Source organism: Mauremys reevesii, linkage group 4 (assembly GCF_016161935.1).
Source record: "Mauremys reevesii isolate NIE-2019 linkage group 4, ASM1616193v1, whole genome shotgun sequence".
NCBI classification, from domain to species: Eukaryota; Metazoa; Chordata; order Testudines; family Geoemydidae; genus Mauremys; species Mauremys reevesii.
In genome coordinates, this window is record NC_052626.1 from 63,173,091 (window position 1) to 63,198,430 (window position 25,340).

At 46.5% G+C, this 25,340-nt stretch overlaps 1 protein-coding gene across 7 annotated transcripts in view; it reads right to left on the bottom strand.

Moving 5' to 3' along the window:
* TTBK2 (tau tubulin kinase 2) overlaps positions 1–25,340 on the bottom strand; it is a 195,799-nt gene that overhangs the window by 116,544 nt on the left and 53,915 nt on the right. For all 7 annotated transcript variants that reach the window (XM_039536222.1, XM_039536218.1, XM_039536219.1 and 4 more), the window contains one exon: positions 19,123–19,270. In XM_039536222.1, the coding sequence (XP_039392156.1) occupies positions 19,123–19,270 (148 nt within the window). The remainder of the gene's footprint in view (positions 1–19,122; positions 19,271–25,340) is intronic.

Here is a 25,340-nt window from a genome sequence, read left to right on the forward strand (position 1 = left end):
GAAATATCAAAGGAAACCCTAAGGTAATGTTTGGATGCCCTCTGGTCTTCCCTGAAGAATTCCAGAAACTCCTTTTTTTTGTCTTCAGGAATGTACTAGTTTTAAGTGAAAGGTAACATCTGGCCATAACTACCCAATAATTAGCACTCCTTAAAACTAGAGCAGCCAAGGAATAACCTTTCATCAAAACAGATCTAGTCACTAAGGGTACATCTACACTACCTGCCAGATTGGCGGGTAGCGATCGATCTATTGGGGATCAATTTATCACGTGTAGTGTAGACGCGATAAATTGATCTCCGATCACTCTCCCGTTGACTGCTGAACTCCAGCTCGGTGAGAGGCGGAAGCAAAGTCGACAGGGGAGCTGCGACACGCCATGAGGATGCGAAGTAAGTAATTTTAATTCAATCTAAAATACGTTGACTTCAGCTACGCTATTCTCGTAGCTGAAGTTGCTTATCTTAGATCGATCCACCTCCCAGTGTAGACCTGGCCTTAGAATGCCTGTTCATAGGAACTAAGGCAGTGGTTTTCAAACTGCGGGTCACAACCAAGATTGTGGCGGTTCTTGTCAGCACTGCTGACCAGGCCGTTAAAAGTCCTGTCAGCATTGCTGCCCAGCTAAGGCAGGCTAGTCCAGTCTTCTTCTGACACCGCGCTGTGCCCCAGAAGCGGCCAGCAAAAGGTCCGGCTCCTAGGCGGGCTGGGGCTCTGCATGCTGCCCCCACCCCGAGCACCAGCTCCACACTCCCATTGGCTGGTTCCTAGCCAATGGGAGCTGGGGGAGGTGGTGCCCGCGGGCGAAAGCCGTGAGGAGCTGCTTGCACACCTCCACCTAGGAGCCGGACCTGCTGCTGGCTGCTTCTGGGGTGCAACGCACTCTGCGGTGCCAGGACAGGCAGGAAGCCTGCCTTAGCACCCCCGCTGCACCGCTGACTGGGAGCCGCCCAAAATAAGCCCACACCCCAACCCTGCACCCCAATCCACTGCCATGAGCCCTCCCAAGCTCAGAGCCCCCTCCTGCACCCCAAACTCCTCATCCTCGGCTCCACCCCAGAGCCTGCACCCCCAGCCCAGAGCCCTGACCCCCTCCCACACACCAACCCCCTGCTCCAGCCCAGAGCCCCTCCCCGCACCTCAAACCCCTCCATCCTCAGCTCTGTTGGGTCATGGGCATCAACAGTTTTCTTCAACTGGGTCGACAGAAATAAATGTTTGAAAACTACTGGAGTAAGGTAATATCTTCTATTGGACCAACTTCTGTTGGTGAGAGAGACAAGCTTTAAAGTCACTTGGTTGAATACAAGATATTACCTCACCCACCTCATCTCTCTAATATCCTGGGACTGACTCAGCTACAACTACACTCCATACATAGGGAGTGAAGACACCTTCATAGCTCCAAATGTCTTATTTATTATAGCAGAAACCACAAGTGAGCCTAGGATAGGATGCTTTAGGAATAGAACTGAATCCATCCATGGGAACCTGCCATAAAAGAGAAAAAGCAAGACTTCACTGAATATTACATACCCAGCTTTTGTGGGTAAATATATAATAGAATATAGTTCACAAACAAACCTGATTTCATTCTTTGATAGGATTATTATTAATAATAAATAATAATAATAATAGGGCTCTCAAGCGATTCAAATTAATTGTGATTAATCGCACTGTTAAACAATATTAGAATATAATTTATTTAAATAGTTCTGGGTTTTCTAAATTTTCAGATATAGGGTTAGGGCTGGGGGCTCTGGAATTCAGCCGGGTGTGGGGCTCAGGGTTTCAGCCTCCTCAGGGTTTGGGGCTTCAGCCCCTCTAGAGGTGTGGGGATATGGGCTCCACCCTGGCATGGGGGTTCAGCTCAGCACAGGGCTTGGGGCTCCAGCCCCTTTCCCACCCCCGCCACCTGGGAAGCTGCAGGCTGGGGCTGGGGCTGGGGCTGGGGCTGGGGCTGCTCCAACCCCTCCGCCACCTCCAGAGCTGGGCTGCTTTGCCCCCCTCCCCCAAAACATACACACACACCCCCTCCAGAACTGAGGGCTGAGGCTTCAGCCCCCCAGAGCCCATGCCTCCCGCCCTGCCCAACAGTATGCGATTAACGCATTAAAAAAAATCAACATGTTAATTTTGCTTTCAGTTATTCACAGGCATTAACTGTGATGAACTGACAGCTCTAAATAATAATGTTTATTACAGTACTGCCTAAGGACTAAGCAAGAATGGGGCCGCATTTTCCTAAGCACTGTACGAAAAAAAGTAAGACTGTAAGCTACTCAAGGCAGCTACTATATAAATAGAAAAGACAGACACAGAGTGGGGAAAATAGACAGAACACAAGCAGAGTGAACTGTGTGATGGCAGCAAACATTATGTTAGTCCCATCATTTTATGGGGTGGGGTGAGGTGTTAAAGAGAATAAGTTAAATGGAAGGCAAACTGAAGGGAGAGGGGACATTGAAGAGAAGGGAGATAAGGCACACAGGGTAGGGCAGACGAGAATAAGAGGGGCAGGGTGGAGTGAATCTGAGGTGAAGTGACTGTGAGGGAGGGATAAGGGGAGCACTGGAGTAAGCAGCCAATCAATACAGGACAAATAAAGTCCGGTCAAAAGCATAGGAAGTTCTATGAATGTCTGAAGGTCACTGCTTTGGCTGCTTCTGCAGCTGCTCTTACCTAAAATCTCTGACAGGTTCCTCCCAGAGTTTTCCCCCCAATGCCACATGGTGGAAAGGAAGGGAAGCATTACATGGGTCCTAGTACCCCACAGGGGGTATGGGTCTCCCTTGCATAGTTCTGGTTCCAGGAATGTGCTGGAGGTAGGGGTCACCTCAGCTGGATACCATTTTTAACCTTCTCCCCCTCAGTACAGTAGTCCTGGCTTTGGCTGCTTCTGCAGTCACTTCTACTGGTTTGGTTGATAAAGGCAAATGCATAAAGGTAATATACTTAGCCTTTTGTAAGGCATTTGACTTAGGCTCACACAACATTCTGATTACAAAATTTGCATTATATAATATCAATCAAGCACATATTAAATGGACTAAGAACTGTCAGTTCTCAAAAAATAGATGTCAATGGCAAATCACCATCTAATGAGGGTATTTCTATTGTGGGGTGGGCAAACTACAGCCCACCGGTTGGATCCAGCCTGCCAGCCGTTTTGAGCCAGCCCTCAAGCTCAGAGTGGGATCTGGGGCTTGCCCTGCTCCAGCACTCTGGCGCTCCAGCTGGGGAGCAGGGTCGGGGGCCACTCCACGCGGCTCCCGGAAGCAGCCGCACAGCTCCGCTCCGGCACTCCAGCTGGGGTGCAGAGTCAGGGGTCACTCCACGTGGCTCCCGGAAGCCATGGCATGGCCCCCCTCCGGCACTAGAATGGGAGCTGCAGGGGCAGTGCCTGCAGACAGGGCAGCATGCGGAGCCGCCTGGCCACGCCTCCACATAGGGGCCAGAGAAGGGACATGTCTCTGCTTCCGGGAGCCGCTTGAAGTAAACGCCACCTGGAGCCTGCACCCCTGAGCCTCTCCCCTAGCCCCAATCCCCTGCCTCAGTCCTGATACCAACCAGGCAAGCAGGTTAATTTTTCCCACGCCCCTGCCTATGATCAAAGGTTCATTAAACCATTAGAGATCCTGACCTAGAGAAGGGAGAGAGGGGGTGGATGGGCATCAGCAGTTGGAGATGAGTCTCTGAGAATGCTGCAGGGACTCTCTCTCTCTCCTAGGTCAGGAGCCTGGTGGTCTTACCTAAAACTTTATTCCTTCCTTGCAACTTTAAGGTAAGTTTAATAGGCCTTTTGTTGTGTTATCCCTTTTCCCTGTATCTGTGGGTGAACAATTAATGTTTTGTTCTGAGTCACTTTAATCAGCCACTAGTCAGAGGTTCCCAGAGAAAGAGGCCTTACAGGTGGCAAACTCATTTGGGCCAGTACGCGGTGTGGGCTGCAGCCCAGAGACCCATCCTAAGTGTTAGGACTGCTTGGTTCTATCCAGAGAAGGGTGAAGGTAATGAAACCTGTCACCAGATAGTAGGGCTGCCAACTTTCTAGTCGCACAAAACCGAACACCCTAGCCCCACCCCTTCCCCAAGGCCCCGCCTCCCACTCACTACATTCTCCCTCCCTTGGTGGCTCACTCTCCCCCACCCTCACTCTCTTTCACTGGGCTGGGGCAGGGAGTTGGGCTGCGGGAGGGGGTGAGGGCTCTGGTTGGGGGTGCAGGCTCTGGGGTGCAGGAGGGGGATTGGTCCTGCTTTGAGCAGGGGGGTTGGACTAGATGACCTCCTGAGGTCCCTTCCAACCCTGATAGTCTATGGGGCCCTTGGGCCAAAAAGTTTGTCCACCCCTGTTCTAGTGGGATTCCACAGGGATCGGTACTTGGCCTGATGCTGTTTAAAATTTTTATTAATGATCTGGAAATAAATACAAAATCACTGCTGATAAAATTTGCGGATGGCATAAAGATCGGCTGAGTGATAAATAATGATGAGAATACAACATTCATGCAGAGTGAACTGGATCACTTGGTAAGCTGGGCCTGTTCAAACAAAATGTGCTTTAATATAACCAGATGCAATATTATACATCTAGGAACAAAGAATGTAGGCCATTCCTACAGAATAGGCAAATGTATCCTAGAAAGCAGTAATTCTGAAAATGATTTAGGGGTCTTAGTGGACAAGCAACTCAACATGAGCTCCCAGTACAATGCTGTTGCAATAAGAGCTAATACAATCCTTGGGTATATAAACAGGGGAATAATGAGGAGGAGTATGGAGGTGATTTTGCCTCTGTACATAGCACTGGTGAGACAGATACTAGAATACTGCACACAGCTCTGGTGCACACATTTTAAAGAGGAAGTTGAAAAACTGGAGAGGGTGCAGAAAAGGGTCATAACATGATTTGAGGGCTGGAGAAAATGGCTTACAGTGAGAGATTTAGAGCTCAATATATTTAGCTTATCAAAAAGAAGACTGAGAGGTGACTTGACTACAGTATAACAGGACCATCACAGAGAGAAAATACCAGGTATTAAAAAGCTCTTTAATTTAATGGAGAAAAGCTTCACAAGAAGCAATGGCTAGAAGTTAAAGCCAGACAAATTCAAATAGGAAATCAGGCACAAGTTTGTTGTTGTTTTTTTAACAGTGAGGGTGATTAATCACTGGAACAAACAATAAAGGGAAGTGGTGGATTCTCCATCTCTTGTTGTCTTCAGATCAAGACTGAATGCCCTTCTAGAAGATATGCTTTAACCAAACAGAATTTACTGGGCTCAGTACAGAGGGTTGGATGACTGAGTGAAATTTAATGGCCTGTGATATACAGGAGGTCAGACTAGATGATCTAATGGTTCCTTCTGCCCCTAAAAATCTGTGAATGAATTTATTCATCTAGAACAAAAAAAAAAAAAGTCAGGGGCTGATACAAAAAATATTTTTTTTAAATTAACAATATTTCCCATATAAGCACATTTTCAGTATGTATAGTACAATTTATCTTGGATCAGACTTGCTCTGGATAATCCAAGAATGTGTTCATTTTAGAGGAAATTATTTCAAAATGTAAACTCCCCAGAGTTTAGAAAAAAGGCTGAAACCATACAAAGAGGAGTAGGTTTCAGAGTGGTAGCTGTGTTAGTCTGTATCAGCAAAAAGAATAAGGAGCACTTGTGGCACCTTATGGACTAACAAATTTATTTGGGCATAAGCTTTTGTGGGCTAAAACCCACTTCATCAGATGCATGCAGTGGAAAATACAGTAGGAAGATATATATATTGTGGCAAAGTTCCTCCTCTCCTTCTAGTAGGTCCTGCGCTTATTGGCGGATTTCTTCCCCTTAGTGGTTTTCCCCTTGGATGAAACCCATAGTCTGGATCAACTACTCCTATGTCTGATTAGGAGTAGCAGGGCTAGGGGGAACCCGGGCCCGCCCTCTACTCCGGGTTACAGCCCAGGGCCCTGTGAATTGCAGCAGTCTCTATAGTGCTACGTGTAACCGCTGCTTGACCGCTACAGCTCCCTGGGCTACTTCCCCATAGCCTCCTTCAAACACCTTCTTTATCCTCACCACCGGATCCTCCTGGTGTCTGATGCTGCTTGATTGTATGGTGTTTTCCTCAATCCTCCAGTAGTACCCCCTCTCAGTTCTTAGTTCCTTCTGTCTCTTGCTCCCAGCTCCTCATGTGCACTTCTTTCCTCTGGCTCCTCCTCCCTAGACTGGAGTGAGCTCCCCTTTTTATACCAGGTGCCTTGATTAGCCTGTCCTGATTGGCTGCAGGTGCTCCAATCAATGTAGCTCTCTCCAGTGCCTTCTAGAAAGTTCTTAATTGGCCCCAGGTGGCTTGATTAGCCTGGAGCAACTGCCATTTTGGTTCCCATGGTACTAGGGATTTGCTTAGCCTGGAGCTAACATACCTGCTCCTCAGTACCTTCCTGTAGCCATCCGGCCTTGCTCCATCACAATATACAAAGAACATGAAAAAATGGGTGTTGCCATACCAACTATAACGAGACTAATCAATTAAGGTGGGCTATTATAAGCAGGAGAAAAAAATGTTTGTAGTGATAATCAGGATGGGCCATTTCCAACAGTTGACAAGAAGGTGTGAGTAACAGTAGGGAAAAATTAGCATGGGGAAATAGTTTTTACTTTGTGTAATGGCCCATCCACTCCCAGGCTTTATTCAAACTTTGGCCAGCTTCCAGAACACAAAAGTAAGGAGGCAGGATCAGAGAAGCCAGCTCCAGTGGCAAGTCGCATCTTTATAAGCAATATGTTTTTGGGGTGCAATATATGTTTGAAGTAATTTATAAACAATCATTCTGAATTGTGTGACTAAAACTGAAAGTTATATTAGCATAATGTTCTTCCCATTTTTTTTATTAATCTGCCTCACTATCTCTGTGTCCCCGTAATTTGGGGTATTTTTCTATCTGATTTCAGAAGTGTTCTGTACTGTGTATATAATATGCTATTTGCATCAATAGGCAAGTGAAAAAAGGATTGAAGTCTTAAGTCATTTGTTTTGTTCTTCCATTGTTTGGTATGAAACAATATGACGGTGCGGATTAAAACTTCGTTTATTAAAAGTGAATATTTCAGATTTATTGCTCTCAAGGGATCTATTTTAATTAATAAATCCAGTTTTTTATATTTTCTAGAGATTAGGTAGGACTTTCTTGTGAAGCATTATTTATAAATGTATATGTGAAATCCAGTAAACCAGGTCCTAGAGCCCAGATCTGGTTTCTAAATTTAGATGTATTAGTTAATATTAAAACAAACTATAGTGCAAACATATTGTTCTCTAGTAAACTTTTCAAATACTCATTTAAGGCCCTGGCTCAGCAAAGAATTTAGGCACTTGTATAGTCCCACTGACATCAATAACAAAAACAGTTACATACCTCTCATAATGCTGTTCTTCGAGATGGAATGGACATGAGCAACACAAGAAGGTGTGCACGCCACATGCACAGTCCTCAGAAGGTTTTTCCCCTGAGGAGTACCTGTCGGGTCAGCTGTGGAGCCCCCTGAAATCATGCCTTCATTGCAGTTTATATAAGGGTATGTCTGCACTACCAGATTAGTTCGATTTAACTTAATTCAAATTTGTGGAATTGACCTTACAAAGTCGAATTTGTGTGTCCACACTAAGGACGCTAATTCGACTTTGAGAGTCCACACTAACGGGGCTAGCGTCGACATTGGAAGCGGTGCACTGTGGGAAGCTATCCCACAGTTCCCGCAGTCCCCGCTGCCCATTTGAATTCTGGGATTTCCCCACAATGCATGCTGGGGGGAAAAATGTGTCGAGGGTGGTCTTGGGTAACTGTCATCATTCAACGTGCTTTCGGACGTCTCAAGGGGAGATGGAGGAGCTTACTGACTCGCTCGGATCTCAGTGAAACCAATATCCCCATTGTTATTGCAGCTTGCTGTGTGCTCCACAATCTCTGTGAGAGCAAGGGGGAGACCTTTATGGCGGGATGGGAGGTTGAGGCAAATCGCCTGGCTGCTGATTACGCTCAGCCAGACATCCGTGCAATTACAAGAGCCCAGCGGGAAGCGCTGTGCATCCGGGAGGCTTTGAAAGCTAGGTTCCTCAGGGAGCAGGGTAACCTGTGACTGTTCAGTTTCTTTACAGAGAAGCTGAACCTGCCCCTGCTTCAGTTAGGGTACGTCTACACTACGGGATTATTCCGAATTTACATAAACCGGTTTTGTAAAACAGATTGTATAAAATCGAGTGTACGCGGCCACACTAAACACATTAAATCGGTGGTGTGCGTCCACGGTCCGAGGCTAGCATCGATTTCTGGAGCATTGCACTGTGGGTAGCTATTCCGTAGCTAACCCATAGTTCCCGCAGCCTCCCCGCCCCCTTTGAATTTCCGGGTTGAGATCCCAGTGCCTGATGCGGCAAAAATCATTGTCGCGGGTAAATGTCATCAGTCACTCCTTCCGCTGGGAAAGCAACGGCAGACAAGCATTTCATGCCTTTTTTTCCCTGGATTGCCCTGGAAGATGCCATAGCATGGCAATCATGGAGCCTGTTTCGCCTTTTGTGACTGTCACCGTATGTGTACTAGATGCCGCTCACAGAGGCGATTCAGCAGTGGCACACAGCTGCATGCTTTTGCATGATAGCAGCGATGGTTATCAGCCATATTGTACCATCTAACATACCATAAATTGGTAATAAGATGGGCATGGCTACCAGTCCTTTTGCACTGTTCCATTTGCTGCTGTCATAAGTGCCCCTGGCTGCTCTTAGCCAGGGGCGCAAAAGCCAAAATTGGGAATGACTCCCTGAGTCAATCCCTCCTTTATGGTATCTAAAAATAGAATCAGTCCTGCCTAGAATATGGGCAAGTGTACTAGAGAACCACTGTATCAGAGAACCAGAGAGCACAGCTGCTCTGTGTCAGATCCTGCATAGATTATGAGCTGTATGCTATTCACAGGGGGTGCTCCTGCAACAACCCCACCTGTTCATTCCATTCTTCCCCAGCCTTCCTGGGCTACCATAGCATTGTCCCCCCACTTGTGTGATGAAGTAATAAAGAATGCAGGAATACTTGTTAGTGAGAAATGAGTGGAAGGCAGCCTCCACTTGCTATGATAGTCCACATAGGACATTAAGGAGTGTGGAGGAGAGGAGCCCAGCATCCTGCTGCTAGTCCAAGGGCAAATGAATCTTTTCTTTACACATGAAGGGTGGGGGCTGATGAAGCTCAGCCCCCTGTTGCTATGATGATGATGGTTATCAGCCATATTGTACCATCTACCAGGAAAAATTAGGGCCAGGCGCCCTTGATCGACCTGACCGATGCTAGTACGCATGGTTACCAGGCCTTTTGCACTGCCCCATGTGCCAATAGGCTGATGATGACAATGGGTATCAGTCTTATTGTACCATCAGTCACCCATGGCGGGGGGGGAGCAAGGATGTTGGTGTTGAGTGCTGCACCATCGCGTCTATCTGCAGCATTCAGTAAAGATAGGGTGACATGTAAAAGAGTCAAGACAGGATTGTTTTCCCTTTCACTTCTGGGGGTGGGTGGGGGGGTGCGTAAATTGCCTAGCTATGCCCTGACCCACCGCGGACACTGTTTTTGACCCTAGAAGCATTTGGAGCTCAGCCAAGAATGCAAATGCTTTTCAGAGACTGCAGGAACTGTGGGATAGCTTGAGTCCTCCAGTCCATGAGCGTCCATTTGATTCTTTGGCTTTCCGTTACGCTTGCCACGCAGCAGTGCGCTGAGTCCCTGCTATGGCGTCTGTCTGGAGATATTTAAAAAATGATTTTGAATTTCGTCTTCTGTAACGGAGCGCTGATAGAACAGATTTGCCTGCCCTTACAGCGATCACATCCGCATGGTCCGTGCTGGAGCTCTTTTTTTATTTTGATTTCGGACTGCATCGCCACCCGTGCTGATCGGAGCTCCACGCTGGGCAAACAGGAAATATTCAAAAGTTCGCAGGGCTTTTCCTGTCTACCTGACCACTGCATCCGAGTTCAGATTGCAGTCCAGAGCGGTCACTGGTGCACTGTGGGATAGCTCCCGGAGGCCAATGCCGTCGATCAGAGTCCACACTAACCCTAATCCGATATGTTAATACCGATACTAGCGTTACTCCTCTCGTTAGGGAGGAGTACAGAAACCGGTTTAAAGAGCCATTAAAATCGATATAAGGTGCCTCCTAGTGTGGACGGTTGTGGCGTTAAATCGGTTTTACGCTCCTAAAACCGGTTTAAACGCCTAGTGTAGACCAGGCTTTACTGTTGACTTTCTTCTGTGGTTACATACCCCGTTCACCACGCTTCCCCCCTTCCAACACACGTTTAAAAATAAAGTTAATGGAACATTGTTAATTAACAACGTTTTCTTTATTAATGAATTAGCGTTAAAGGGTTGAAACAGGGATGCAGACTGTGGTGGGTAGGGTGTGCAGTGATGTTAACACCGCTTCTACACTCGAGGAATGACAGGCTCCTGCTCCTAGAGCGGTCTGCAGTGCCGGACTGGTTGTTTCAACGGAGCCTGCCATCCCTTCTTTTCGGGACTCTGTGTGCGGGGGCTACGTGACCTTGTGGCGGGGGAGGACGGTTACAGATTCCCCTGCTGTGTGGCTCTGTGGTCCGGGACAAGGACCACTGCATAAGTTCTGTAACCGCCCTCCCATGCCACAAAGTCACGTACCCCCCACCCACACAGAACATGGAAAACACCTCCCAGACTGACCAGGGTGCCTACTGACTGCACTGTGTGACCTGCTGTTGATCCTGCCCCTGTGTCTGTACCCTGGTAAAGGTGACTGTCCTATGCAATTAACAACCCGCTTCCCCGCCCCTTCACAGACAGTCTTCTGTAGAAAAACTTGACGGAAATAGTAATTAACAGCAAACTACTTTTAATAATCAACTACACAGTTAGGGGATGAAACTGGGATTGGGGCTTCGGTGAGCCAGGAAGGGAAGGACTTCTCAACATTTAGGGAATGAGAGCCTTCTTGTATTTGTGCACTCTGCAGGGGTGCAGTGACAGTTTTCACGGCCCCTGTCGCCCCTCCTTCTTGTTACTTTGGGTGAGGGGGGTTTGGGACTTTGTGGCGGGGGAGGGCGGTTGCAGATACAGTGCAGGGGGGCTCTGTCCTCCTGCCTGCGGTCCTGCAGAATATCCACAAGGCGCCAGAGCGTGTCAAATTTTCCCTGGGCATTTTCTGTGTGGCTGGTCAGAACATTCAAGCTCGGACTGCTGTCCAGAGCATCAACAGAGTGGTGCACTGTGGGATAGCTCCCGGAGCTACTAAGGTCGATTTCCGTCCACACATAGCCTAATTCGACATAGCCATGTCGAATTTAGCGCTACTCCCCTCGTCGGGGAGGAGTACAGAATTCGAACTAAAGAGCCCTCTAGGTCGAACTAATTAGCTTCCTGGTGTGGACGGGTGCACGGTTAAGTCGAATTAACGCTGCTAAATTCGACATAAATTCCTAGTGTAGACCAGGCCTAAGTCACTGACGACCCGCCACCTCTTCAGTTCCTTCTTGCAAGATACTTCAACAAAGAGGAGGCAGGGTGGGTCTTGGAATGGACATAAGCAATACATCTCGAAGAACAACAATTACGACAGGTAGGTAACTGTTTTTTCTTCTTTGAGTGCTTGCTCATGTCAATTCCAAGTAGGTGATTCCCAAGCCTTACCTAGGAGGCGGGGTCGGAGTTAATGGAATCACTGATTGTAGCGCTGCTTTGTCAAATGTTGCATTATCTCTGGCCTGCTTTGTAATGGTGTAGTGTGACATAAAGGTGTGGATCGACAACCACGTAGCTGCCCTGCAGATGTCATGAATAGGAACTTGTGCCAAGAACGCCGCTGAGGATTCCTGCGCCCTTGTGGAGTGTGCCATCAGTGCAGGGGCAGAAGTCTTTGCCACATCATAGCACACCCAGGTACGGGACATGATCCAAGAAGAGATCCTTTGGGACAATACTGGAAGCCCATCCATCTGCTCTACAAACTGCAAAAATGAGTTGTGTTGGTTTTCGAAGTGGCTTCATTCTTTCAATGTAGAAGGCTAACGTTTGCCTGACATCCACGGAGTGGAACATTCATTCCCTGTTGCTAGCTTTCAGCTTAGGAAAGAATACAGGAAGAAAAATGTCCTGCTTCATGTGGAATTGCAAAACTACCTTTGGGAGTAAGGCCAGGTGCAGTTTATAGAAGACCGTGTATGGGGGCTCCAATGTTAAGGCCTTACGCTCAGACACCCTGTTGGCTGAAGTTGTCGTGTTGTCGGTCAATACCGATACACATCTGCCCTCCAGAAGGGCCTGGAACATCTGGAAAGCAAGGTGACCGCTCTTAGCTCCCAGGCGTTGAAGTGCAGTGAAAGTTCTGCCTGGGACCAGAGGCCCTGAGTCTTCCTAAGTGCTCCCCACAACCTATCGCCAATGTGTCCGATACTAGAGACAGTGAGAGTTGGAGTCCGGAGAAGGGCACTCCCACACACACTGCTTGCAGGTCGAGCCATCATTTGAGGGACTCGATAACTGGGGGAGTGAGTGTGATCAGCTTGTCTAGGTGGTCTCAGTTCAGCTTGTACACCAAGGCTAGCCAAGCCAAAGGGGATGGAGCTGCAGCCTAGTGTGCTGTACTACATGCTTGCGGCCAAATAGCCAAACAGCTTCAGGCAATTTTGTGCCATAGGGGTGGGCTATCGCCTGAGTTCCTCTATGATGGCACCCATGGTAAGAAAGCAAGTTTCCAGAAGGAATGCCCTGGCTTGACCAAAGTCTAGGAGAGCTCCAATGAACTCTATTCTCTAAATTGGGATTAGGGTCGACTTGGCCATTCAGTATCAGGCTGAGCTTGTGGAACGTCATCCAAACTAGGCGCACAGGGATCTCCACCTGGGCCCTGGAGTGGCCTTTGATTAGCCACTCGTCAAGGTACAGGAATACTTGCACCTGCCATTTCCGCAGGAAGGCTGCCACAACAGACATGCACTTGGTGAACATCCGAGGGGCCGCCAAGAGGCCAAAGGGGAGAACCATAAACTGAGAGTGAGTATTGTTGACCACAAATGGAGGAACCATCTGTTGGACGGGACAGGACATGAAAGTATGCGTCCTTCAAGTCAAGTGCAGCGTACCAGTCCTCTGGATCCAGGGAGGGGATAATAGAAGCTGAGAGACCATGAAGAACTTTATCCCTTGGCCTTCGGGACTAGGAAATACCAGGAATAGAACCCCCTACCTGTGAATTCTAGAGGGTCCTCCTCTACCGCCCCAAGTTGTAAGAGCATTTGCACCTCCTGCATGAGAAGCTGCTTATGAGAAGGACAGGGAAGGAGGGTGGGAGGAAACAGAATTGGAGAGAATATCCCAATTCTACTGTCCTCAAGACCCATTGGTCCGAGGTAATTTGTGCCTAGGCAAGGTAGAAATGGGATAGACTATTCACGAAGGGAGGGGAAGGATCTGGGATCTGAACTGGTGCATCGCCCCCAGGAGTGCCTTCAAAAGTTTGGCTTGGAGGTTGAGGGCTGCTTTGCTGAGCCCTGACCCTGGTTAGAGGAGGACTGAGAGGGTCTCTGTCTGTTACTCCTGCCTCGCTTCCTACTATAGTCCTGTCTAGGAGGAGCTGGGTAGAAGCGAGGGGCGGGCTGCGGTTTAAAATGCTTCCTTTGAGGGGATGGCATACAAAGCCTCAGGAACCCGTGAGTCCTTTAGGCTGTGGAGCTTAGTGTGGGTTTGCTCTGAGATGATCCCTACACAGTCGAAAGACAAGTCCTGAATGGTCTGCTGGACCTCATGCGGGAGTCCTAACACCTGAAGCCATGAGCTCCTTCTCATGGCTATGGCTGTCACCATGGTATGAGTTACCAAGTCTGCTGAATCTAGGGAGGCCTGTAAGGAGGCCAGCAAACTCCGAGTGGGAGTCAGACGGAAGTAGCTCCTAAAATTTGGACATGTCCCAAGAATAAAAACTATAGTGGCTAAGGACTTCCTACCGAAGAGGTCCAGCTTCTTCGCCTCCTTGGACTTAGGAGTCGATCCCAGTTGTCCCTGCCTTTCCCTTTGGTTGGCAGCCTCTACCAGAGTGCCCAGCTGAGGGTGAGTGAACAGGTACTCATACCTTTTTGAAGACACAAAATAGTTCTTTTCTACCCCTTTAGCTGTGTGTGGGGGCGGGGGAAGAGAGGCGGGAGTTTGCCACAATGCTTTACTAGTGTTATGGAATGGTCTTAATGAGGGGCAAAGCCACCCTCAGTGTCTTTCAAGCAGCAGAATGTCAACCATGGAGTCGGTCTCCTCCGACACTACCTCAGCCTGCATGACCAAATTTGGAGCCACCCTTCTGATCAACTCCTGGTGGGCTCTGTTGTCCATGGCTGGCAGCATGGTGGCTGTGCCTGCCACCACTTCATCAGGGGAGGATGAGGAAGATGCGCGCGGGAGCACTGGATCTTCCTGACCCTCTGGCTCATGGGGATCCCCCTGCACCAAGATGCCCTACATGGTGTTGGTCTCCAGACCCGGGCCCGTCTCACTACCAGCCTCTGAAAGCACTGACAAGGATCTGGACCCAGGCCCTTGGACTTAGTGGTAGGTCCACAAGGTCCAGAAGGGCCACTGAGCTGGCGCCTGCCACTGCGGGGGCATGACATCATAGGCAATGGCTGCCTTTCCTCTTGTCTGCAGCGGTGCAGAGATCAGTGCCAGCTTCGCCTAGAGGCATACAATTCCACCTGCAAGTCCAATGAGGACTCAGATCCTGGCAACTAAGGCAGTGCAGAGCAAGATGGTGCCAGGGAGCAGTGCCGAAGTGAAGGCAAGCGGTGCCGCATCATCGCCGGCTTGCCCCTAGAGGGCAGGGTGCCTCTTTGCGGTGCTGGTGCCCGTGCAGGGGACTGCACCACATCGCTATGAGGTCCCTATCAGTCTCAACGGTGTCTGGCATGGAGGGAAGGTCCAGGTCCTCTTCCTGACACTCCCGCACTGGGGAGTCCATTACAACCAGACTTGACGGACCTCCCTGTGAGGCCAGAGTCGATAGTGCCAGTTGAGTCGGAGCCAGAGCAGAGTGTCCCGGCACAGGATGCACCCCGCTGGTGCCTTCTCACTCCACTGCTTTAGTGGGAGAGCAACCTCTGTTAGTCTTCCTTCTTTTGTGTGGCACTGGCAAATGGGAACAGTGCTAGGCACTCACACTGCAGGAGGTCTTCAGCACCAGGGAATGGTGGTGCCGAGAGTCCCTGGAGCCAGAGTCCTTTCTTGGCGCTGCAGCCTCCCTTACTAAGGCCAGTGCGCTCTGCACCAAAGTGCTGGGCTTAGGGTCAGATGCCGCCTGTACCAGCTGGGGACGAAGGGCTGACTCCATGAGGGGTAGTTTCAGCTTAAAGTCCCTCTCCTTCTTAGTCCTTGGGCGGAAGCCTCTAAAGATTTTGTACTTCTGAGTCTGATGGGCTTCCCCCAAACACTTTAAGCAGGAGTTTTGTGGATCTCCCTTTGGCATAGGCTTCAGACAAGATCCACAAGGTTTGAACTGAGACATGCCCCAGTCAGGGAACCTGATGGGGGAACCCCCCAACTGAAACTTATCTAAACTAAGAACTACTTGAACTAACTAATACAAAATTTTCAACTATTTACAGGTACAACAAGAAAGAGTCCACTAGAGGATTGCTTCCCATAGCAAGAGAAGAGCTGCTCCAACAACCATCACTGGCGGTAAAAAGGAACTGAAGAGGCAGCGGGTAGGGCAGGGACCTATATACACCGCCATGAAGATGCACTCCAGGGGGCTCCACAGCTTACAGGTGGGTACCACTAGGGGAAAAACCTTCTGATGACTGTGCACGTGGCAGGTGCACACCTACTTGGAATCAACATGAGCAAGCACTTGAAGAACTACTCATACTTAAGCATGTGCATAACTGCTTTGCTGGATCAGGACTATAAAACAGTTTCTTTGCAGCTCTCCATTACTTACTGTACTGTATACCTATGATACTACTACTTTCACTTCATTATTGTAGTGTATGAAACATGTCCACTGTATTACTGAAAAATTCTAACAGTAAAACATTCAATACTGATTTTGCACTCTAGCACCTATCTTCAAGGATCTGCATATCTTCTTATGCCTGTTCCATTTCTTCTTATTTCCCTTCTCACCCACTTCACTATTCCTCCCTCACCACTTCCTTTGAAACCTTCTCTCATGTATTTTCATTTTTTTTCCCATGCCAAGTTCTGTGCTTGGAATAGTTTCTCACTTCTTGTGCAATAAGGCCCTGATCCAGTAAAGTACTTTGGAACAAATGTAATTTTAAGCATGTGAGTAGTCTCACTGAAATTATTTGGACTATGTGCGTGATTAAAGTTACACGTTTGCTTATGTGTTTTACTGGATTGAGGCCAAACTGCCACCTTCTGTTCTTTCAAAGCATTCCTTAAAGCTTACAACTTCCACAAATCTCCTGAGAATTAATCTACCAATGAAATATATATTTAAAAAACAAAACAAAAAAAACTCTAAGAGCATTCTGTGTGGTACTATCAGTGCTGAGACAATGACTGTCTTCCTTTATGTATTAATTCAGCAGCAAAGAGACAACACTCAACAACAGCAAAATTAGAATCCTGCAATTAGTAGCCCAAGTCTACTTTCTAGGGGCACGACACACAGCAGACAGGACAAAAATATTCTGCAATAAATAGCTGTAACGCTGTTTTGCAAGTAGCATTTTCTGTCCATTTTACTTTTCTTTTTTTCCTATTTGAAACTTTTAGTCTGTGCATACTGAACCTGTGAGGTAGAAAAATGAGTGGAGATTCTTGCTGCTAGAAGCTAGACAGCAAAAACATTTTCTGGCATTTGTCTAATTTCTTGTCTGTCAAGCAAAAAGTAATCCTATCAACTTGGATCCAAAAAATGGTAATGTGTTTATATGTCTATCCATACTATGGATCCCTTATAGTAAAAAAAAAAAATAAAAAAAAAAAAATTATAATGCTCTAACCTCTGGGTTAAAATTTGTAAGGGCACCTCCTCCTTCTCTCTGTTTCTCAAAGCAGTACTAATCTGGCTTTGGCACCTAATTCTGGGACAGGGTTCGTAACTGTGAATTCTGAGTGGAGACAAGTGCTTAACTTCCTCTCATGGCAGGGTTTAGGCCAGGGGTGGGCAAATTTTTTGGCCGGAGGGCCACATTGGGGTTGCGAAACTGTATGGAGGGCTGGGTAGGGAAGGCTGTGCCTCCTCAAAGAGCCTGGCCCCCACCCCCTCCCACTTCCCGCCCCCTGACTGGCCCCCTCAGAACACCCGACCCATCCAACCCCCCTGCTCCTTGTCCCCTGACGCCCCCTCCCAGGACCCCCACCCCAACCACCACCACCCCCAGCTCCCGGTCCCCTGACTGCCCCACCCCTACCCACACTCCCACCCCCTGACAGGCCCCCCAGGACTCCCACACCTATCCAACCGTCCCCTGTTCCCTGACTGCCCCCTGGGACTCCCTGCCCCTTATCCAGCCCCCACGCTCCCCGCCCCTTTACCATGCTGGTTGGACACAGCCGCATAGCAGTGGGGGAGATGGGACAGCAGGGGAAAGGCTGGGGGCAAGCCTCCCCAGCCAGGAACTTAAGGGCCAGGCAGAACAGTCCCGGGGGCCGGATGTGGCCTCTGGGCCGTAGTTTGCGCATCTCTTATTTAGGCCAAACCTCTCTGCTTGTTATTTCCTACTGGCATGCTTAGGTGGCTCCCCAGTCAGCCTGCTGGCTTTTGTAGATCCCATTCTTAGGTGCCTAATTCTCCCTTTCATTGTATCAAGAGCCTGGGCACCTAAGTCGGCATTCTGAATTCTACTAGTTGGATAGGTGCCTAAAAGATAGGGACTGCAACACTCGATACTGCAGTGCCTAAATCCCCCTTGTGAATTCCACTCTTGGAATGAAATGGCCTATTAAAGTACTTGTATAATTGCATGAGTGTGCTTGGTGTATTAAATCTATATGGAGCAGAGGCTGCTATTGCTCCTGCAATGTGACCTTGTCAGCAGATTGGATAACACCATATGTCTTGCAGTTTTTGTTTTGTCCAAACTAAGAATCTAAAAAACTATAAACAGCAAGAGAGATTGGCAGTTGCACAGATTAATATTGGAGCAGTCTCCAGTTTTTTTGTTTTCTTAAAGAAAATTGTATTGTTTAAAAAAATAAGGTAATGTTTTAAACTTCACTGCTCTGAATAATAACAAACAGAAGCCATTACCTTTCTCTCTGTACAAGTAGCCTGCTTTTGCCTTTAAAAAGTTTGAATGTTAAGCTAATGAGGTGATCTAATTATTGAACACGCAAGAATCACCAGTCAATCAAACTATGTAGTTCTGAATGCTCGGCCAATTGAGCTCTAACTGGCTGACCATCCAAAAGTGCTTCAGAATTCTAAATATCATTACTTCTGCCTCTCTTACTAAAGTGGAAACAGCCATAGATGTGCTCTACCAGTATCACAGAATCATTGAGAAACCCTCCCTTTGAGAAGACAGAAATTATGAAATACTGGTAAAAGTATTCCTGTGCTGGATGTCAGCTGGAGGGCCTCAACCAAAGAGGCAGACTTAAGCAAAAGTTTAGAAAACAAAACAAAACCAAAAACACACACGCACACACCCACCCACCTACCTCTGGGGCAGAGTGTCTAACAACAAAGAGACAGGATCCGGAGAGAAGCTAAAATTGCAGATTAAGAGAACTTCCGCTTTCTAAAACAATTGAACCTGTCTGCTAATTTTCTCTTATCCTATTCAGATCATAAGGGCAGCTCCATCATAAGCTTCCACATACTAGAAGTGAATGATTTCCCTGCCCAGTATGCCAAGAACTAGAAGCTTCGCCTCACCATTGCTGAAAATCAATATACACAAAGGGCCAGATTCACCCTTACTTTGATTGGCCCCATTGAGTTCAACGGTACTACTTACAGAATAAGGAAAAGATAGCAGAATATGGACCCTAGTGACTGGGAATGCAGTTGTGGCTCTTAGCCACCTACCATACACTAGCTTTTTGGTATACCAAGGAAACAACCTTACCTTGCAGTTTCTTCAACACAGCCACTTCCATTTTCAGGACTTGCTTTGGTTGCTGAGCTGACTCGACCTTTAGTGCAACATTTTCCCGGGTGAGCAAGTCCAGAGCATCATAAATTTCTCCAAACCCCCCACCTCCTATCTTCCTCAACTGCATTAAAAAGAAGCATATAGGGGAGACAAAAAGACAAAGGAAACAAAATATATTAATATTTCTATGCATTGTTCTCCTAGTAGGAAACTATATCATGTTACTACCACTTTTTAACTAACACGATTTCACCTTTAGTGTGGGCAAGGGGAGTCATGTTTAAAAATGTGTTAGCTCATTGTGGTACCATAAGAGGACCCTAAGGTTAACAACTATCAGCTAAACCATCATGTCCCCCCATCTACACTAGGTTTTACATAGTGTTTACCATCATGTTAGTTAAAATGTTTTAGTAACATAATAAAATTTCCTAATGTAGAGATGGTCAAAGAAAGGACTCCACAGTATACCCAATATATTAATTCCTCATATACTAAAATAGCACCTAAACCCCAAAACAAACAAAACATTTCATATATCAATGTACAATGACATTTTTAAAAATATGCCCTCTTTCTTCTTTGAGTGTACACACACGTATAAGTTCCTTGGGTCTCTGAACAGAACCAGCATAGCATTCTCTATTGTGTGCAATGACCTTTGCATAGTAGTTAAAAATAAAACCACAACAATTTAGAAAAGATCTTTAAATTTGAATTTTCACTACTGCTCACAGTACTTTCATCCCCCAATTCCACTCATATTAACATAAGGCATATTACAAAAATTTCAACAAAACACTACAACAATACAAAATCTCATAAAGAACATAAGAATGGCCATACTGGGTCAGACCAAGCTATCTAGACCAGTATGTGGTCTTCCAACAGTGAATGGTGCCAGATGCTTCAAAGGGAGTGAACAGAACAGAGCAATTTATCAAGTGATCCATCCCCTGTTGTCCAGCCCCAGCTTCTGGCAGGCAGAGGTTTAGGGGCACCCAGAGCATTGAGTTGCATCCATGATCATCTTGGCTACTAGTCACTGATGGACCTATCTTCCAGGAATTTAACTAATTCTTTTCTGAACACACATATACTTTGGGCCCTCACAACATCTCCTGGCAACGAGTACCCCATGTTGACTGTTCATTGTGTGACAAAGTATTTCCTTATGTTTGTTTTACATCTGCTGCCTATTACTTTCATTGGATCCCTGGCTCTTGTGTTATGTGAAGAGATAAACAACACTTCCTTATTTACTTTCACCACATCATTCAGGATTTTATTGACCTCTATCATATTCCTCCCCTCAGTCATCTCTTTTCCAAGCTGAACAGTCCCAGTCTTTTAAATCTCTCCTCATATGGAAGCTGTTCCAAAACCCTAATGATTTTTGTTGCTCTTCTCCGTACCTTTTCCAATTTTAATATACCTTTTTTTTAAGATGGGGCAATCAGAACCGCATGAAGTATTCAAGGGATGGGTGTACGGATTTACGTAGTAGCATCATATTTTCTGTCTTACCAGCATTAGGAGGAAGTAACAAGAAGTGTCACAGAATATTTAGCTGTCACGTGATATGTTCAAAGACAGTATTAGAGGGTAGCCTTTCGGCCCCTGCTTTGGGGTTCACAATGGGCAAGTCTGTTCTTTGGTATGGTAAAAATTACATTTGTTTCAGCCAGTGATTTAATTGATATTGTACAACTATCTCCTTTCACCCCTACTGTTCCAAAGCTGTTAAAGTAGGAATGCAGTGAAGAAGGGTGCCGGGCCGGGGGGGTAGGAGAAGGGGTCACATTAAGAAATATACCCCATTGCATTTGCTCTGGTCATCATTTTCTAAGCACTATTTGCTGGGGTCACCTGACTACATTACCCTGAATGCCATCTAAGTATTCTGAGAATCTGGAAATCATCCAGTTAGAAATCCAGTCAGCACATTAGCCTCTCTTTAGGATTGGAAGATGGATCTAACAAGATCTACTGTATGTGATTAACCTGATGGCGAAGGGCAGAGTAATTTTTTAAAGTAACTTAAGTTCCTACTAAGAAGGAAGAATCTGATGATACATCAAATATGATTTATTCATAAATTTTACTTTTATTTTTTAGCTCATAAACTGTAGCACCCCACCCCAATACATCTGTCTGTATCGAGTATCAAAAAATGAGGACATGGAATGCCAAATATGGAATTTCTGGGAGTTTCACATCACAGCACCTTTCAGAAGACAGGTTTATTAGGTCACTTTTTTGCAGTCTATAGCAACTGTCTCCTTTACTATAAAGAATAAAGTACACCAAAATCTCCAGACAGGGACCTTCATAAGTCACATGAATCTTTATCAAATAAATACTTTATGTTCTTCTTTGCTAAGAGCATATCATTTTGAGTAAAACATGTTACTGGTTGCCTGGGCTCTGGACAGTTTGCATACATTTATAATATGCCATAGCTTACTGAATAGAAGAAGCAGTTCATTTCTGTAATTAAGGAGGGTACTGCTAAGTCAGTGGCTTGAATATGACCTGCAAAGGGTTCATTTAAAAAAAAAACAAACAAAAAAACAAAAAAACTACATACAAACAAAACTGAGTTTGGACTATTTTTCAGATGAATAAAAGTGGCATGAAATATTGAAAACTGAGCATTTTGGAAGGGAAAAGATTTTTAGCCAGACTGTTCATAACTATTTTAACACCTATTTAACTTCAACAACAAGTTAACATTAGGAGAAAAAAAGTCTATTAAAGGGACACTGTCACCTTGAAATAAAAAAATAAAAAAACCACAAATCAACATCACATCTGTACCTACTATGATTACAAGAACCCTCCCCCCCAAAAAATGCAAACAAATATTTTCTCTTTTCCTGCTTTATTTTATTCATTTGACAGTGCTTTGTATTTAGTCAATGGTTTCTCACTTGTTCTCCCTTGCAGAAAGGCCCCGTATAATCAGCAGAGTAACAAAAAAAATCTCTTAAATATAAGGAGTTATACACACACACAAATCGGGACATAACGGTGCTCTGAGACATTGGAAACTTTTTAAAATGTCAGTGTCCCTTTAATGACTCAACACCCCTTTCTTTTTCATTTAAAATGTTAGAGTACACAATGTACAGTAACTCCTCACTTAAAGTTGTCCCGGTTAACGTTGTTTCACTGTTACGTTGCTGATCAATTAGGGAACATGCTTGTTTTAAGTTGCGCAGTGCTCCTTTATAAAGTTGTTTGGCAGCCGTCTGCTTTGTCCACTGCTTGCAGGAAGAGCAGCCCGTTGCAGCTAGCTGGTGGGGGCTTGGAACCAGGGTGGTGGTGGTTTGTCTGGTGAAAAAAATTTCCCTGGAACCTAGCCCTCCCCCACCCTGCATTTACATTAATTCTAATGGGGAAACTGGATTTGCTTAACATTGTTTCACTTAAAGTCACATTTTCCAGGAAAATAACTACAATGTTAAGCAAGGAGTTACTGTATACTCATATGTATAACATGTATGTGCATACATGAAACGTGTATGCACAAGAGCCTTTGTAGGAGAGGGGGAAGATGAGGAAGGACTAAAGAGAAGACCAATCCTGATACTTTAAAGGTGAAAAGAAAAAGAGTCATTTAGAAACCAAAAGACAAGTCCAATTTTAAAAAAAGAAGTCCTTTACAGGTCACTTTTAAGATGGAAATCATAGAGACTAAAGATCAAACTAATAACAAAAGGGCAAGGTAAAAAGGAAGATAGATAGAGCACACAGCACAAAATCATGATCCAATGGCTGAAAGTTGAAGCTAGACAAATTCAGACTGGAAGTAAGGCAGAAATTTATGACAGTGAAAATAATTAACCACTGAACAATTTTAATTTGTCAATTTTAATTTGGGGTGTCAGGCGTCTGTGGAAGCATCAAATGGAGAAGCGTTTCCACTTTTGCAGGTAAGTTTTCCGAGTGGAGTCCCTTCTACTGTGCAGGAGGACGTACTGGACCTGCCCTGAGCAGGCTAATTCATGGAATTGAAACCATGAAGGAACCACGCCATCAGATGGAGTTTCCGGAGCTGCAGATGAAGAAGCCGACCGCAGTTCTGGGAGAGGAGATCTGATCTGTCGGGGAGAGTCCTTGGAAGACGGATGGACATGCGTAGCAGGTAAGGATACCATGTCTGTGTGGGCCGAGCTGGGGAAATAAATATGACCCAGGCCTTGTCCTCTGTGATCTTGCATAGAACCCTGTGTATCAGTGAAACCAGTGTAAAAGCGTACATGAGGGAATTGTTCCAAGGAATGAGGAATGCCCATCCTTTAGAGATGCATTCCCGAGACCCGCTCTGAAGCAAAATAGATGGCATTTGTGGTTTTGAGGAGTGGCAATCAGATCTATCAATGGAATATCCCAATAGGAGAAGAGCTGTCGGAGTATCATGGGATGTAATTCCCATTCGTGTTCCTCGGAGAAGTGTCTGCTGAGTGTGTCAGCGGTAGTGTTGTGACACCCAGGCAGGTAGGAATCAGTGATTTCTATGTGATGTTGTATGCACCAATTCCCTTGTCGGATGGCTTCTGTGCCTAGGGAGTGAGATCGTGCTCCCCCCTGCCTACTGATGTAAATCATACATGCTATATTGTCCGTCAGAACTTGGATGGACTTCTTCTTTACAGTGGGAAGAAAGTGAAGGCAAGTGTACCTGACGGCTCTGAGTTCTAGAAGACTGATGTGTAGACCCTTGTCTGATAGGAACCAGCGGCCCTGTACCTTGTGGTTGCCTAGGTGCGTTCCCCAACCTATCAGGGAAGTGTCCAAGGTGAGCATGAGTACCCGGGGGTGTGGATGAAGGGAACACCCGTCCATAGGTTTTCTGTTTTGTCCACCAATATAGGTAGGCCAATATGTTTGGTGGTGGAGTCAGTGTTATGCAGAAACTGTATGTGCTGGGTTTGTAGCTGGAGTTGAGCCAACCCTGAAGGCATCTCATATGCAGCCTGGCATATTTCATCATGAAGGTGGTGGCTGCCATGTGACCAAGAAGCTGTAGGCAGATCCATGCCTGTATTCTGGGGCGAACCGAGATTGTGCGTATGAGATGCATAATAGTGAGGAAAAGACGGTTACTTACCTCTTGTAACTGTTGTTCTTTGAGATGTGTTGTTCACGTCCATTACAATTAGGTGTGAGCGCGCGCTACATGCACGGATGTCAGAAACTTTTTCCCTTAGCAGCTCCCATCAGGATGGCAGGTGAGCCCCATAGAGTGGCACCATTATGGCAGTGTATATATATTACCCTGCCGGTCCGACCTCCCTTTGGTTCCTTCTTGCCGTTGACTCCGACAGAGGGGAAGGGGGGTGGGTATTGTAATGGATGTGAACAACATCTCAAAGAACAACAGTTACAAGACGTAAGTAACCATCTTTTCTTTGAGTGATTGTTTACGTCCATTCCAATTAGATGACTTCCAAGCTTACTATTGGAGGGGGTAGGAGTCATGGAACGATTGATTGAAGAATAGCTCTGCCAACCGCCACATCATCTCTGGCCTGTTGGTTAACAGCACAGTGGGCTGTACATGTGTGCACTGAAGACCAGGTGGCTGCTTTACAGATCTCCTGGATGAGCTAGAAAGGCTGTCGAAGATTCCTGTGCTCTGGTTGAATGGGCTATAATCGCTGGGGCTGGGACCTTGGCCAGCTCACAACACATGCGAATGCAGTCTGTGATTCAGGACGATATGTGTTGTGCAGAGAGAGGAAGGCTCTTTCTTCTGTCAGCTATGGTGGTGAACAATTGGGTCAACTTGATAAAAGGTTTTGTGCGCTCTATGTAGAATGCCAAGGCTCTCCGGACATCCAGCGTGTGTACGCTGCAGTGACTCAGGCTCATATGGGGTTTTGGAAAGGACACCGGTAAGCAAATGTCCTGACCCATGTGGAATTGGAAGACCACCTTGGGGAGAAATTTGGAGTGTGGTCTAAGCTGCACCTTGTCCTTATGAAACACCATGTAAGGTGGTTCGGAGGTGAGGGCTCTCAGCTCGGACACCCTCCTTGCTGGTGTAATGGCTACCAGGAATGCCACCTTCTAAGAAAGGTAGGAGGGGGGGGGAACAAGTGGCCAGGGGCTCAAACGGTGGGTTCATGAGTTTGGAGAGGACCAAGTTCAGGTTCCAGGTTGGGACTGGTGGGCGAGAATAC